Source organism: Poecilia reticulata, chromosome 16, assembly GCF_904066995.2.
Source record: "Poecilia reticulata chromosome 16, P_reticulata-male-v2, whole genome shotgun sequence".
Classification (NCBI taxonomy): Eukaryota; Metazoa; Chordata; class Actinopteri; order Cyprinodontiformes; family Poeciliidae; genus Poecilia; species Poecilia reticulata.
This window is the reverse complement of record NC_088845.1, coordinates 16,162,026-16,179,230: the sequence shown is the minus strand read 5'-3', so window position 1 is coordinate 16,179,230 and position 17,205 is coordinate 16,162,026. Positions and strand designations below refer to the sequence as shown.

At 40.2% G+C, this 17,205-nt stretch overlaps 1 protein-coding gene across 2 annotated transcripts in view; it reads left to right on the top strand.

The window, feature by feature from the left end:
- Window positions 1–2,270: 2,270 nt before the first annotated feature.
- efna3b (ephrin-A3b) overlaps window positions 2,271–17,205 on the top strand; it is a 78,535-nt gene continuing 63,600 nt past the window's right edge. Inside the window, exons 1-2 of one of the 2 annotated variants that reach the window (XM_008431729.3) lie at window positions 2,271–3,701; window positions 3,865–4,100. In XM_008431729.3, coding sequence (XP_008429951.1) covers window positions 3,991–4,100 — 110 coding nt within the window. In that variant the 5' untranslated portion in view covers window positions 2,271–3,701; window positions 3,865–3,990. Of the gene's footprint in view, window positions 3,769–3,864; window positions 4,101–17,205 lie in introns of both variants that reach the window. The other variant, XM_008431728.3, reaches the window with a different exon arrangement.

Below are 17,205 nucleotides of genomic sequence, written 5' to 3'. Positions count from 1 at the left end.
TTTCTGTGAAGAGTTGGAAAATCATGACTGGATGTTTTTGGGATTTATGCATTTCTCAAGATAAATGCCATTATCCTCAAATGACATCATGTTTAAATAATACTGGAGCAACCTGTAAAGACATCAATCAGAGAGTTCAAGCTCAGGCACACATGTGCATGTCGACAAAAAACATTTATCACGCCTGTTGTTGCTCTCTGTGTGTCTCAATCAGTCGCCACATTCCAAGGTGCCCACGGCCTGTATGCAGCCAATCAGAAAAACTGAATCTACTCCTCTTTTCTCCCACTTTTTTTTTAAATCAGAGACGATCCAGTTGCAAACAAACTGTCCTTGTAGATAACACAATATCCAAGCTGAAGAAAATGGAACCAGTCACAGATAAAAACAATCGATCTTGAACTTTGAACTTCATCAAAATCTTCTTTCGTCTGAGAGGCATTCCTCAGCCGAAAAGTCTGACAGGCAAGAGAAAATCATCAACATGAGAATTTTTAAATTGTTAGTCTGCCATAGAGCCTACAAACATAGTCAGGCCTAACATGGCTTCATCATCCTACATTGAGGGCATTAGATTTTTTACAATTTTTGTATTTGTTTTGAAATCCTCCGGTGGAAATCCGCCTCATTATGCAGAGTTGTGTCGCTCAGCTTTTAGAAAAGAGAAATACACCTCAGCTAAGCTTTAAAATAAGGTAAGTTGAGTCGCCAGCTTGTTTGTAGCCGGGGCGATGTGACTGCGATTGTTGATTCTGAATGTAAGAATTTCATTCACCTCCAGCTTCACTGAACCAAAAAAAAGAGAGACGGAGAGAGAGAGCGAGAGAGAGAGAAATCCATGTTTACGGATTTGCCAAACTGAGGGAATGAATTGTATTTGTATTTCACCCCCTGGCACCTGGCGGTCTCCCGAGATATGTACCTTGGGCAAATAATTTTCTCTGGTCTGCCATATTTGAATCCAAGGAAAAACAGTCGTGGTTGCCTGGAATGCGCAACCCAGTCAAAGAGGAAAGGAATGATGGAGCAGAAATGGCAAGAGGAAAATAAGCCGTGTTCATAAAACTATTCCATTTCTCATGTCCAACACTGAGAGACGGAGAAGCAGAACAGACGCGAAGACCACCAGGGCCCAAACACAGAACCAAACTAGCACAGGCAGAAAGCAGGGATCACAACGGTGGGGAAAGGAAAAAAAAGAAAAAAAGTTTTCACCGAGCCTCCCTGAATAAGGTGAGAGGAGGAGGAATCAGGGCGGGGGGGATTAAATGGACAGCTCATGAGAGGAGAGGAAGGACTGGAGGAGACAAAGGGATTCCCCGATGGCATCTCATCTCATCTCTCTCTCCCTTTCTTTCTAGCTCTTCTTTTCCCTATTTCCCTCCTTTTTTTCTCCCAATAAATCATTCTGACTTCTCCTTAACCAACTCATTCCCAGCAGGCAAAAAAGAAAACTGTAACAATCTCACTTCTTTACACCAGTCCTCTCTTTTTCTATCCCCTCTCCTGTCTCTTTTTATCCAGTCTGGCCTTTCTCTCACAACAAATAATACCCCAGACGTGTGTCGAAGGTGATGGAGGTGCCGGGGCTTCAGCGTTCAGTCAACTCATCAGACATCCGATTCCTGCAAATTAAGACGGATAATGAAGATTTACAGACATGCTACAACAGTCGTCTCTGGAAGGTTTTTTTCGCCCCATTTTGCTACTGATGCAACACTGAAATACAACGACTAAAAGCAGATGTGATTCTCTGAGGACATTAGCCAGCAAACAACATAATGAAGACCAAAGGAACACACAGATCGGTCAGGGAGGAAATGGATGAGTTGTCCATGAAAACTCATGGAGGAAAAATACACAGCTCAGGTTAGAGACACTCTCAACAGAAAAAAAAAAAAAAAAAACATTTGTCAAATACTTTCCACAAATCGAGTCTTTGTGGAAAAGCAACAAGTAGAGGGTCGTCGTTGGAAAAAAAGCCAATAAGAGCTCTTGTTTACAGTCATAGGAGAGAGAAGGCATGGGAGATGGATCCTGTGTCAGATGTGACCAAAAGTTTACTTTTTGGTCAACATGCACAATGTGGAGACATGGTGGTTGAAGCATTATGCTGTGGGGAACCTTTTCTTCAGCAGAGACAGAAAAAAAAATAGCCAAAACACAAAAAAGTCATTGAAAAATACCTGCTGCTATACAAGCTGCAACAAACTGAGGACTGGGGCAGAGCTTCACCTTTGAGCAGGATTCAAAACAGGAAGCTATAAATGGTGTGAGTCTAATTAGATGAGCATCACTTTTTAAACATAAAAAACCAGAAAATAGAGACAGACTAAGAGAAGACATATTTTGCTAAGGGAAGCTCCCACTTAGTAAAAAACACCGGGTCTGGGTTGACGTGGAGGAATGGTTGCTATGCTTCTGCCCACCAGCTGTTCTGTTGAAGCCCACCGACAGAAACAGATGAACACAAATACTTTACATATTTGTATCTGTTAAACACATAAACGTCCAAACCGTATCCCCCCCTCTATCCCCCCTTCAGTTTAACAATCGTTGAGGATTTAGGTTGGAAAAATGACAAATGTGAAAAGGTTCAGTGCGCATAAATTCTTCTCTGCGAGGCAGCAGCTTTCAACGCGGATTACTTACAACAGAAGTACATTTGGTTCAGTTTTGTGGTGAGTCACTTTTTCCCAGAGGGATTTCCCCCCTTTATGAGGAGGACTAAAGATGAATAAAACTAACCTACAGTGTTTGGAGGGGAATCGGGATTTTTTTAAAAAAGAAGTTTTTATTTGTATTTTTTTGTTATTTTTATATGGATGTATGTTTTTTTTTATTTTTATTTTTTTTCATCCCCGTCTTTGCATTAATAAGACAACCGTGCGTGCAGGTGTGCTTCACTGCTGAACGTTGATGGACTAAACTGGTTGCAGATGATCGCTGGGTCGCATCAAGAGCGGGATGTATTTTTGCAGCATCACTGTGAAGCTCAGGTACTGAAGGGAACAAAAAAAACAACAACTAACAAACCTTGAAGTCGCTCCGACGTCCGGCGATGTGCTGCATGCAACTCGGCCACAAATCTTGGAGGAATGCGCCTTTTTTTTTTCCTGTCTGTCGCTCGCAGGGGGGGTGGAGTTAGGAAGTGAACGAGTGCTGCCTACCAAACAGAGAGGAGGAGGAGAAGGAGGAGAGCGACGTGAGGGCAGACTGCTCACCGTGCACGATGGTTGTAGAAGGGAAGAAAGCTTGATTTTGTGTTTTGTTGCTTTGCTGCAGCTTTGAGATCGTCTGCGCATTTATTGGACAAGAAGGAAAATAAGCTGCAACAGTTAAAAAAAAAAAAGCACTTAAAAAGAGGAGGACTTTTTTTATTATTATTATTTATTTATTTTTTACTGTTGATCCCTTTTTTTAAAAAAAAAAAAATTTAATTTTTATTTTATTTAAAACAACCTGCACACAACTCTTTCTCGGACTGCTTTAAAGACCCGGAGGAACACCGACCTCCCGCTTGGACCCAACGCCGACCTGCGACACTTTCTCTGGCGGCCTCAGCAGCAGCAGTTCCCCGGTGAGAGGAAGAGGAGGAGAGGGGGGCGCCTCGGTTATAAACACGGACCATAAACCCCCGTTCTTTGAAGCTCTGGGATCCGCTGGTGGAAGAGGAAGAGGAGGAGGAGGAGGAGGAGGAGGTTCGCACAGTCTGGTGTTACAACAGACTTTTCACAACACTTTCTCACCCAGACAGCATCTCTGAAAGTAGCCCGTTTGAGTGAATGCATGCGTGAAGCTTTTTTTTTTTTTATTTTTTTAAATGTTTTTCATTGTTTTTATTGCCTCCTTCTCGCTTGTTAGGCATTGCTGGGATGTTTGAGCCGCGCTGTTTGGTGGGGTGACCGAGAGAGAGGGAGAGAGAGGGAGAGAGAGAGAGAAAGAGAGAGAGAGAGAGTGGCCGCAGAGACCGAGAGAGGAGCCGGGAGCATGGCTCTGGCAGCGCTGTCTCTTTGGGTGCTTACGAGTCTCACCTGGGGCAGCGTGCTCCAGGTGTCAGCCAACAGGCACTCCGTTTACTGGAACAGCTCCAACATACAGTAAGATCCCCGTCTTTATCTCCGTTATTAATACTGGACGGCTCGTTTTACACTTTTAATGTATTTCCTACTCTCTTTGTATTTCTTTCTTTCTTTCTTTCTTTCTTTCTTTCTTTCTTTCTTTCTTTCTTTCTTTCTTTTTTTTTTTTTTTTTGGTATTGCATGCCCATCAATCCCCCCCCCTCTTGATGGAAAAGGTTGCACAAGCCCAAGAAAGAAATTCAGTGGAGCTATTTTTGAATCCTGCTCTGCCAGACCCCCGCTGTGTGGTCAAGGTGGCTCCAAAACATCTTTTCAACACCCTCTGCTCCACAGCTGCTCAGACATATTTATACTCCTGCTCCTTGTCGTCTGCTTGTAACAGTTTATTCCCTCTAAGTTCATGCATAGAGAGAGAATGTGACTCCTCCATCTCTCGCCTCCTCTGTCTTACTGCCTTCTCTTCTGTGTGATTAAATTAGGAGCACTTCTTCATGCTGACCCCATTGTGTTGCAGCAGTGTCACTCTTCAATCTCTCCCTCTCCAAGTTGCCATCTCTTTCTGTTCCTCCCTAACTCCCCTTTTTCATGTTTACACACAGAGCCTTAGTCGTTTTTTTTATCCTCCTAATCCTTTGCTCCTCAGTTCTGTCTTTTTTTTTTCTCCTCCTCTGTTTTTTATTTCAACATTCTCCTCCTGAGTTCATGTATGGCTCTGTGCCACCGGATTTATGAGGAATGCAGCACCAGTCTGCAGTGGGATAGTAAAAATCGTTCATGCAAATGTACATTTATATAAAATCGAGCCCATTTGGATGCAGTTTGTCTCGGAACCATCGAGATATTTTCTGTGAATCTTGTTTGCAGATTGACTTATTGAGTTCACAAAACAATTCAATTACAAAAATTGCCTTATTTTCTCTTACTGCACCTTTTTTTTCCCTTTTTCTCACCGTGGAGTGAGTCCTGTCTTTGTGAATGGTTTCTGGCACTAGGCATCGCTCAGAATACCTTGTGTTTTGTTCTGCAGCATCTACTATTTCTAAAGCTGAGCATTGAGAAAAACAACGATTCTGTACTATTAAGGGGACAAACATCATGTAAGGCTTGAGAAAATATGCTGTCGTTTTTGGGTGGGGGTATTAGGGGGGACATAAACGATTTTTGTCTGCCGGCGCCAACTCCAAGTGTAGGCCAGCAGTTTCTAGCTTACGGCATGAAATAAAACTATTAGAGGCGAGGGAGATTATTTTATAGCTCATAACTGGAGAGTTGTAAGTAGTGGATAAAGTAACAGAAGCGGAAACCACTAAGGTCTTAGTTTGTGACGTGTTACTGGAAGCTTAATTGTAGGAAAATGCTGCACACTTAGTGCTCAAGTGTTTTAGCTGAAATTTTCTTGCTTTTCTCCTCGTAATTTAACATCTCCCCCAACTCCCTTACTTTGAGCTATAATTTTGGTAATAAATGCAAATGAAATTCCACCTTCAGTTTTTATATCTGAGACAGAAGTTGGTTTTTGCAAGGGAATGCTTAAAGGCATAAAGAAAAAGCAAAGGAGTGGACGATCACACAACCAGCAAGGCGCAACTCGAGCAGCGCTAACCCTGACAAAGCGTGCTTTTAGTTCTGTCGTTTGTCCGTTGATCTCTGCTGCACATTCGCAGCCAGAAGATGTATTTTCTTTCCAAGACAAAGAAATAAAAATAATACGGAGCATGCCTAACCTTTAACCTGATGCTCTTGGACCCGAGTTCTGCAAAGCCCAGCAGTTTTTCCCCCCCTCCCTTTCTACCGCTACTGTTTTCATCCCAGAGGCAGAATATTCTTAGCTGGTGCAGTGTGAGTGTCTTTCACAAAGAAAAAAAGAAAAGAAGAGCTGGTTAATTAAAGAACATTCTGATCTCTGTGGACCTGTCTCATCCTTGATCCTCACATCGCAGCCTTTTTTTTTTCTGTACTCGCTGTGCTCAGACACCATGACAGCGGCCTGAGCAGTAAGAAACAATAACTTTGTTTCCAGAGATGCACCGATCAATCGGTTGGAGGTTGAAGCCTGACAATTTATTCCTGATCAGCTCTGATTAGTGATTGGCAAATCGAATGCTGAGAATTTTTTTTTTCTTTTTCAAATAATGCACTGATGCTAAAAATTACAAATTCTTGGTCTTAGAATGAATCAACAAATAATCAGGATTTCATTACACATTTTAGGATGTAATAAAATGCAGGTTAAGAAGGTGTGCTTTGATGCATGAATTGAGATAATGTTGTAAATCCATAATTTTCTGTTAGATTCAAAATTTCATGTCTGAAAAGCACAATGCAAAATTGTCCTTTGTGTGTCGTTCAGAACAAAAAAAAATCAGAATCGACCCATTTCCCCTTGATTGACTGTGATTGGTGATTATCAGGACAAACATTTTTTTCTGATTGGTTAAACGCATTAGAACTGAAAAGTCCCACTATTTGTATTTTATACATTTATCAATAAAATTGTTTTTCAGTATAATAATTAAAAAAAAATTCATAGGCTTGTATATATTAAGAATAATAATCTCTTCTATCTGTGAAGTGATTTAGTCATGGACACTCAAAACCAAGCTTGATTGTAAACTACCTGCTGCCAAACTAACTATGGTACTTTTCTTCTATTATTCGCGCTATTTTTTATTTTTTCTATTTTATTACTTTAAAATGTTCTATCTATCTATCTATCTATCTATCTATCTATCTATCTATCTATCTATCTATCTATCTATCTATCTATCTATCTATCTATCTATCTATCTATCTATCTATCTATCTATCTATCTATCTATCTATCTATCTATCTATCTATCTATCTATCTATCTATCTATCTATCTATCTATCTATCTATCTATCATTTAAGAAAGAAAACACACTCCAGAAGGGCAGAAATATTCAGTTCCTTTTATTCAGACTACAACATGCATTAGTTTCTTTTGGGGAAAAGTAAAACAGTATCAGTAGGGACACTCGTCCCCCTCATCACCCACCAGTACAATTGCTTCCCTCAAGGGGACGCACCACACTTTGAGAATCTTTGCTGGACAGACAAAAACAAGTTTTGAATCAGAAGGTCAGACTCAAAGAAAACCAAAAATCTGTATCCTGCCTGATGAATGCATCTCTAACACCCAGGCATACCATTCTTAGTTAATTTGCAGGCAAAGAGCCACTGATGCCTACATGCAAAAAGACTAAAAAAAAAAAAAAAACTGTCCAATCGCCTCTTGTGAACACCAGAAATATGTATTTATTTATTTTTTTTCTCTGGTTCAGTTTCCACCATTTATTTTAATCTCTGCCAATAGTTACAGGCTTGGCTGACATGCCTTCCAGCCACTGGCGGTCAGCCTCCCTGGAGTTCCTCTAACTCGCAGCGTAGTGCGGAGGCTTGCAAGGCCAATAATAAGCTGTACTATTGCTGTCAGTCTGAGTGGTAAACACATTGTAAAGCCTCGGGATGCTGCAGCTTACCGAGCAGCTCCCAACCTCGGGCCACTCATCAACCACAAGAAACGGGCTAGCAAGGATTAACAGCCTCATGCACTGACACATGCAAACAGATGCATGAAGCTTGGGAAACTCCAACAAGTTTGCACACACATTTCTGGAGGTTTCTCCCTTATTAGGGCATAAAAGTGTCTTTAGATGTGTGTTTTTTTTCTGTGTGGGAGTAAGTGTTTACTCTGCTACAGATGTCTCTGTTCACTGATGGGTGACGGAAACAGAGACAAATCCATCAGTCCGTTAAATCACACATTATCTTCCACCACCTGGCAATTAACCACCGCTGTGAGCAACCATATACATGTGTACGAGTGTAATTCAATAACACAGCCGTTAACTTGATTAGCAATATCTCTCAATTTATCAGTTGCATATTTTGCAAGCGATTACCTCCTGTGTGTTTTTGTTGTTGTTGTTTCTGCTCGTATCGCGTTCAGGCGTTCGTCCATGACGATGTCACCTCTAAGGCAGGTCGTTGAAACGCGGCCCAGCTGTCGCTCGCGGCGTTTTCTCGTCGTAATATTGAGCTTCCATATGTTTAGTAATTGATCTCGAGCTGGAAATTGTTTTATGTTCATGCCGCTCATTGGAGAGAGCGAGGAGAGTCGCATAGGCTGGGAGGGAGACAGTACCAGAGTGAGTGATGCTGCGAGAGGACAGAGGAGGAAAGTCCAGAAGGGTGCAGATGAATTTTGAGCTGAATGACGAAAGAAAAAGGGGGGAAAGGGTCAACACAATAATAGTAATAATGCTCAGCTCTGGTCAGGTCAGATGTTTTTTTTTCTGTGTGTGTTTTGCAAGAGAGAGAGGCCTGACATTCTACCCCTAGTGTATCATCAAACCCAGTTGTATCCCAGATCCACTTAAGACCAAAGTATGTCTGCTCACAGAAAGTTTTAATCCGAGAGCTCCACCTGTGTGCGAGCCTGACACCTGCATGCCTCGCGTAAGGAAAGCCGCGCCATCCGTCCTAATCACATGACTCGAGGATCAGATAATTCATTAGTGAAGAATAATAAGGCCGTGCCGCGTACATGGGTGAATGGATCCAGGTTGCCGGGTGTGAAGATGTGCGTGCAGATGCTCTGCACTGAGGCCTCATTAATTAAAAGCAATAGGGAAGTCCTGCGTGATGGATCACTGGTGTTTGCATAATATGATTCAATGTTGTTGGCTCTCCCATGCTGCTGCAAGCCTCTTTGTGGAAGTAAATAATATTTTTTTTTTCTGATTGGGAAGGTTTTTTGTCTTGTAAATGAGCGAAGGAATACGGGACATGCATGCTAAAAGGGAGCAGGGGGGGAAATTTCTGTCGCGCCTCATTAATAAGTTGGATTTTTTTAGGACTGTGCTCAGGTTCCTCTCACTTGAAGGCCTCTGTGGGAGGTGGTGCTTTGTGGGGTACCTTAATGGGAAACTGTCACATTAGGTTGGTCGGACTTTCCCTACCACTTTAAAATGTGTTTCCTTGCTTTGAGGTCTTGTTTTTCTTTTCTACGGCTACACTTTATTAATGTTCGCGTTCTTTCAGGTATTGACCAAAGCTCTGTTATGCATTGACCTCACAAGCATGCCTTTTCGCTGAATTGAACCAACACATAAGAGAAAAAAAATGCATTGACCTTGATTTGTTTTAGGAAAACAAACCCAGAAATATTGAGGTGATAAATCTGTCTTGGATGTTTTATTTTTTTCAATAGATTTTACTGTAGTGAATGGCCAATCAGGTGCATCGTTGTGGAAGTGGAAGAGAGATTGAAGCGCCGGCACTGATCTAGTTTTGAGACAGGATAGTGCCATGGTTTAGATTCCAAGTAAAGCAGTGAAGACGCATGTATCGAACGGCCAAAGAGCCACATGAATCAATATTTCTCAATCGGCTCTAATCTGACATTGACAGTTGAGTTTAATTTATTTATTCCTTTCCTGTAAATGGAGCAAAATAAGAAAAAAAATGCATAATTTTCAGTCCACAAATGCATGATCAAGCAGTGTGTTCCTTCAAAATTTGGCAGAAATGTTACTGATCAGGATGTTTTTGTTTTGTTTTCAACAAAACAAAACAAAAATAGCAAACTGAAAATATAGGGTTGAACCAAAATTGGTTATTATTTCAAATTCATACAGTTTATTGCAGAGCCAGTTGGACTAAAGCTGTGAATGGATGATAGTATCTTAGGAACAAAACTAATGCTTTCTATGAACTTATTTTTAGTTTTCAATATTTCAAAAGAGCTGACCGTGCAACGTGGTAAATTTAAAAATTAAGAACTGCACCGACGCAGTGGATTTATGCAGGCTTTGTTCATCCATTGAGTGATCTGCTGAAACAAAAGTAGTGCATGAGGCCTCCTCTCAGCTGTAGCCCCTACAAGTTATTAATGGGCCTTGAGTTGCAATATGGAAAATTAGCTCAAAACAGGAGGAATTGCTATTTATTATTATAAATTGAATAATCGGTAATTGTGATTTTTTTGTGGGGGGGATATCTGAGATCTGGTTTCCATTTAGCTTTCTGAACACGTGCTTGTTATCTGGAACCTCATCAAGACACGTGAACGATTTTACAGGACGGCGTAAATTACTTAAAGGTGTCACTGTGAGGGTGAGTGATTGCTTCTCACACTGTGGTGCTTTCTTAACAGTAGGAGGATGATTAAAAGCTTCTCTCTGCTGCTGTCCATGACGCCCAATTACAGCAACGTTCCTAAACCAACAGTCTGACCGATGCACCTGGGCTCTGGCCAGGTGTGCACAGACGCGAAAACGCAGGGAGTTCAAAATGTGGAGTCTTTCCTTCTGTGTTGTTGGTTCAATTGCTGACCACAATCTGCTGCTCTACTGCACTGATAGCTCCTAATCTGATCGCCAGGGAAATATAACACAGAAGGCTAGAGCCAAAACTGGCATCTAAAACCACTTCAGGGACTGCTGTGTTAATCTACTGTCATGTGTTATATGATGGGGGGGTTAGAATGGAGGTAATTAGGCAAGGCAGCAATTTTACTTGATTAGAGATATACTTTTAAGAAAGCTTCTTAGGAAACACTTGAATTAAAACAAGCAAAACTGGACAAGAATCAGAGTGAGACTTGTTCAATAAAAGCTGCGTGGTTTTAATGTTTAGGAATATATGGAGGCAAAAAAAGTCCAACACAACAATACAACACAACCTGGAGGAAAAAAAGAAAATATACTCGGATATAAAAAAACAAGAACCTAAAGAAGCAAAATCTATTTCCTTCTTCACAGATTTCTTCTGTTATTTCTTTGTTTGCACTCATCATCAAACAACTTTTAATACTAGGCCTGATAGCTTTGGTAAATACAACATACTGTTTTGAAATAATGGTTTATATCAGTAAGGTAAGAAATGTATCTAAACCTGTTAAGTTATGAATTATCTGTGATTATTCACTTTTTTTTTTTGGTTCAGTTGTTTTTTTTGCGCAGGCCTTATTACTGGCTAACCAGTGCAATTATTATAATCATTATTATAATTATTATTGGGATCCTGTTTGACTATCTGAAATGGGCCAAAATATATCAAAAATAAGCAACATTATGCCTCGATCTGAGACATTTTAAGAACAGATGACAAATTGGTCAGTTCGGAAAACGGCTATCCTCTAAAGCAGAGAATGTTGAAATAGCAGTGTACTCATCTTGGAGGTTAGTAAAGAACCAAGAACATAATTTAAAGCACTGCAGCCTCCAGAGGATAAAAACCTGTCTGACATATAACAAAAAACCATCTTGTGGATCCTCAAAAATCTTGTAAAAATATTCATTGGACTCAAGAGACAAAAGTGGAACATTTTGAAAGTTTTGCCTATTGTTACATGTGGCATAAAACTAACATTGACATTTCAGAAAAAGCACATCATACTGACATTTAAAGTTGGAGGTAAGGTAAAGGTAATTTCATTTATATAGCACATTTTCAGCAACAAGGCAATACAAAGTGCTTTATGGGAATTAAAAGGTAGTACAAACAAAATTAAAGTTGTGAAGCATTCAGCTTTTGGCTGTTGTGGAGAATGCTGGATAAGAATATGTTGGGCATATTTTCAATAGTTAAGCAAATGATGCCGAACTGGAACACAAATGGATACTGTTCAATTAGTGACGCTGGCCGTAATGAGAAATTATGACAAGGGTTGAACATATCAACTCTCTAGCCTTTGTTTCAAAAAAGTAAAATCCTGTTTTGCAGTTATTCTATCACACACAGTGTGGCGTCACCTCTGCTACTAATATAAAGAATCAATAATGGCTCAAGGCAGTAAATGTTGAATAAAAATGATTATGTGATATTTCTTAAAGGGAGATTGATTGGCCATGCGTTTTCATCAGTGCCTCTGCTTCAATCCTTTTTGTACTCTAGAAATGTCCAACATGGCGGGTTCTACAAACATCATCCATTTTTTGCAACTTGAAATTTCGTCTCATTGAGTGAAATGACTGCGTGAAAATTGTTCTCTGATTTTCCCTCAGTTATAGTAACAATATGGAAGTTTTCAAATAGCAACGTCTCCCACAGCGACCGTGTTCATGAAAACACGCGTACCGTTTCACACATGAGACGTTGTTGATCTTAGTGCTGCCCTGTAAGCTGATGCCTATAAGCTCCAGGAGCGTAATCAGGTGCTAATAACAAGGCTGTGATGTTTACAAGCTGTTTCAAAGTGGGTCAGGCATTAGCGCGCATGAAGTGTGTGAGCGTTTTCATTGATACCTACTCTATTTCCCACAAGCACTGGGGATTTTGAGGAGGAGGAGGAGGGGGGGGCAACTAATATAGACTCGCACGCACACACACATGCAGATAACAGATGCTCATATGGTGTGTTGATATCATGGCTAATGATAGCAGCGTAGCAGCAGTCTGAGGCCATATGCTGAACCCGATCAGAGCAGAGCGGAGCGGCCTAACACTTATAAACTCTACAGATGAGACAATTAGTGCTCTGCTACATAAAGGCCGAGCAGTTTCATGTTAGATGGCTGCTGTTTTCATCAAAAGCACATGTTGAAATTGATTGCAGGCAGACAGAGCGGCTGCACAGGTTTGCTGTAGTCTTGACAAAAATGGAGAAGCCTAGAATGTAACGGAGCAATGATTGGTTTCCTTTTCTGGAAGTGTATAAAAACAAAATTAGTCTGGAAAACTGTGTCCATCCATCCATCCATCCATCCATCCATCCATCCATCCATCCATCCATCCATCCATCCATCCATCCATCCATCCATCCATCCATCCATCCATCCATCCATCCATCCATCCATCCATCCATCCATCCATCCATCCATCCATGTAACGTAACTCCTCAGTGGGCAGAAATTATTGCTAGTTGTTCAGCCTTGATTATGAATAATGTCCACGGTTTCTCTCAAACAGGTTCCGTAAAAATTTATTATGCGCAGAGATGAGAAAGTTTCACATAGTTTGAAGGTTCGATTTAGCAGCTTAAAATTAAAAAAAAAAGGAGCTGAAGAAGATTCCTCGCTTCACCAAACTGCACAGAATTATGCTTCTTCCATCCACTGAGAGAGCGTGGTAGAGAGCGAGCGAGTCTTTAATTGAGGTTTTATCCATTTAAGCTGTCACTAAGAGGCCAACTCTGAAACCTTTTAACCACTCTCCTCTCAGTAATGACACGAATCAGAGAGGAGATGTGTTTGTGTCGGCGATGTGGTGTGATCGGGTGCGCGCGCGCGTGTGGGGGTGTGTGTGCGTGTGTGTGTTGGCGTTTGCAAAGCGGGAGGGTAATTATGCGGAAATTGGGAAATGGCTAAGTGAATTATGACCTTGTTTCAGCACAAGGTTTTAATCAGGCCCAGCCAGGCCAGAGAGGGAGGCAGAAAATGTTTGGCGCAGAGAGCACTCTGCCGCTGATGGCAACAGCGAGCAGCCGGCGAGGCTGACACTCAGCCTGCCTGATGTGTCAGAGGGAAACTAGTCAATCAACACACAGCTCAGAGAGATACTGTCAAATCAGAAATCCGTTGGTGGAAAGTTTATCCTCGCTGAAGAGGCTGAGTGTATTCTTTAGTGTACGTGGCTGTTGTTTCATTTTTTAGTTTCTTTATAAATCTGCTCAATATTTGGAATTGGGACAGATTACTTCAGTGCTTTCCACATTTTTTTTGGCATCCCTGGTGAGTTTATGTGTGCGAAAGCCTCTAAATAAGTAGTTTTTATGGAGACTTGGAGATCCCAGGATGCCACTGTGGCTGCATTTCTCTTTTGAGATTGTTTTTACAGTCCTCCTTACTGTGGGTGGCAGCAAGATTAACTTGTCCATCACCTGTCCAGTACTTTTAACTTTTTAGTGGTGGCTCCGACTGTAGACATGGCCAAGTGTAAGTCAGTAGTTATTTTGCTTTTAACCTGACCTAACTTTCATGTTTTCCACAGTTTATTATGAGATTGGCTTCTGGTTACATCATATGTTTATTCCAGGGAAACAGGACATTAGATTGTCTGATTAGGACAGAAGATTAAACAAATCTTCTGTTGTTCTTTTCTGCCACATTGATGCGCTTAAATTACTGATTGGATTGTTCAAAGAAGTTCAGTTTGAGATTATGCTGCTGTAATTAAAGATATTGGTTGAAGAGTTCTTAATAAGTTTTTACACGGGGGTGTAATCCTGAAGGATGTTGTTTTTTAATTTTTAAAGTTCTGTATTGAGCTGAGCAATGACTGATAAAGAAGCAGTTTTTTTTTTTTTGTCAAACCGGACAAAAGATTTAATTTTAGCCCTGATTTTGCCCTTAAAATACCTACCTAAATTTACTAGACTAGACTGTATCTCAGTTTGTTTAGTCTTTGTAAGTTAATTTTTACATTCCAGTAATGAATGACAAGTTAGATGCACCATCCATGAACGTCTACTAATCTTAAACTTTTAGAGCAAATTCATCCCGTATTCTGCCTTCAGGATATCTGATTTACTAAATTAAACATCTTTTCTGTCAAAAACCGACCTTTGTTGTGTTGATTTTGGCTTCACTGAATGTTTTCATTGTGTGTTTCAGCTTCAGTGGGAATCAGAGGTGCCAGATTTGATTTGTCAGCTTTTTGAGAGTGCCATAACAGAGTAGCCACCAAAGTCAGCATGTGGTTCACAGATCACTGTTGATGCTAAACCAAAGTATTGCTTCAGTCCAGACTACATTTGATCATCTTTCATCTGAGACACTTGAACTAATTATACCTGAGCTCGGATAGCTGCAAAAATAACTGAGATCTTTAAATCAGTGTTTGGACTTTAGAAACCTGTATTCTGTTTGTGAAAGCATAAAAAGCGAGAATTAATTGTAGCACCACCTTACAATCAGACAAACAATAATACAGCAATAAGTAGGCTGGTCGAACCTGTACTCGATACATAAAGCGGCTATGCACCTTTCAACTGAGTGCAGCTGATTCCCACACAGTTATATTCAGGTTGAAATATTTTGACATGCAGTCTAATTCCATCAAGTTACAATAGAGCAGAGTCCGACTCGGCACATCATGAAAGGCCAGTTGTTTTGATGCTTGTGCCTGAGTAGACAAATGGCTTCGCTGCTTTAAGTTCAGACTAATTGATTAATCCTGCTCTTTAGATGTGTGTGGGGTCAGCAGCTCTGCTGCGTGTCAGCCTGCGATGCTTCTGGTCTGGCTGTCTGCTTCTGCCGGTGTTCGATCGATGGCGTCCTGCAGACAATCCACTCTTCTCCTGAATGTTTCAGCCTGTTTTCTCTCTCCCTCATCCAGCCCTCCCATTCTCCTCTCTGCCTCTCAGTCTTTGCTGTCGGCTCGGCCTCGAGGCATCATTTCCTCTCCTCATCTGCATCAGTGTACGCTCTCCAGGCGCTCTTCACTTCAGACAATGAGCTCTCACCATGTGTGCATATGTTTGGATGTTTTCTGGACAGATTGCTTTATTACAATGAATCCCGTCTGCCTTCCCATCTTGGACAGCATGTGGTCAAGTGCTAAATCTCATCAGAAAGAGAAGCCCTTCACTCGTTTTTAAAGGGCTATTGAGAGTGTTTATGAATATATCTGAATCAATGATTATTTTCTAATGTAGAAAACGTAAATTCCAAAATATTTCATTTTTTTTCTCCATATTTTTTAAATCTGGATCTACTAGAAACCAAATTGTCAATCTTAATGATCATCAGCACAATATCACGGAATTTATAATCTGTGTCGATAATTTAAAGTGCATTGTAGCTACACATTTCCACACCGTTTGTAGTGACAGTACTTGGCTTTCAACCTTCAGCTATAATGAAACATAATATGAATGTTTTTTTGTTTTTTTTGGTCTGATTTTACTTAACATGAATTCTTGTGATGGCATTCTGGACTTTACCTTTGTGGTGGTCAGAAATCTTTGTTCCCAGATTTCTGCATAAACTCATCCAGGAGGAGAAACCTGCTTTAGCTGTTTTATGTTAAGGCTGTTAAAAATGTAGAAAACCTAGACTCAGAGAACTACACAAATTATGAAAGAATTCGGCACAATCTCAATGGCAGAAAAAAGTTTTCTGTCAAAGCATCATAAAATATGCTTGTGGAGATGTGTAAGTAATATTCATAAATAGCTTCGGACCAAGCCTTACTTCCTTTTTTTCTGTTTTCATATAGTAATGTTTTTCTACATATTTTTGTAAAGATAAGTCATAATGGCTTATAATAAATAAGATCTTTTCATATACACTCGGGTTGTGCGAAATGGAGTTCTTTCAGTGCTACTTTCTAACTAAAGACAGAAACCGTACCAAAAATTAAAATGACATTGAAATATTTTGAAGAAAAAAAAAATGAAACCATTGATACAAAATTAGTCATAATAACAAGCACGTGAAACCTTTTTCATTCAATTCAGATGAAGCAAGCCTAATTATTCAGATTACATATACCTGTCACAACTAACAGTGTTTAAAACTTACATTATATTGCTGTAATTACTGTCTTTTGAGGACTGTTCATTTATCAGAAGCACCTGCCAAATAAACAGATTAGTTAGGAGCCCTCAGCCTTTCTCAGATCCATGCAGGATGAAACTATGAAGTGTAGTTGCTAAAATTCACTGGAGGAACCTACAAGAGTAACAGACTAATGTAAAGAAGCTTTTAATTCTCACATAATCAAAACTATAGATGGACAATGTGTAGAATAAGTCAGCAGGCAGAAGTTTCCATTTTCCTTGGAATTCACAGAATAAATGAAATTCCAATATTTTTTGAAAGCATCCTTTAAGGAGTCTCAGTAGAAAAGTGCAGCATCAATTGCCCAATCGTTCAATGCTTTAAATGTTTTATGTTAAGGGTGTTAAAAATGTAAAGAACCTAGACTCAGGGAACCGCACAAACTATGAAACAATTGGGTGTTATCTAAATGCCAGGAAAACATTTTCTGTTGGAGATTGCTGAACATCTCAGGAATCTCAATTCAATCAGGGAAATACTTCTCCCATTGTCAAACTTTAACTGGAACTTTACCATTGCCTGAACTTTAGTCAGTTCAGGCAATGGTAAACTTTTCAGCAACAAACACTCCAGGTGAGTTTGGCCATAAAACAA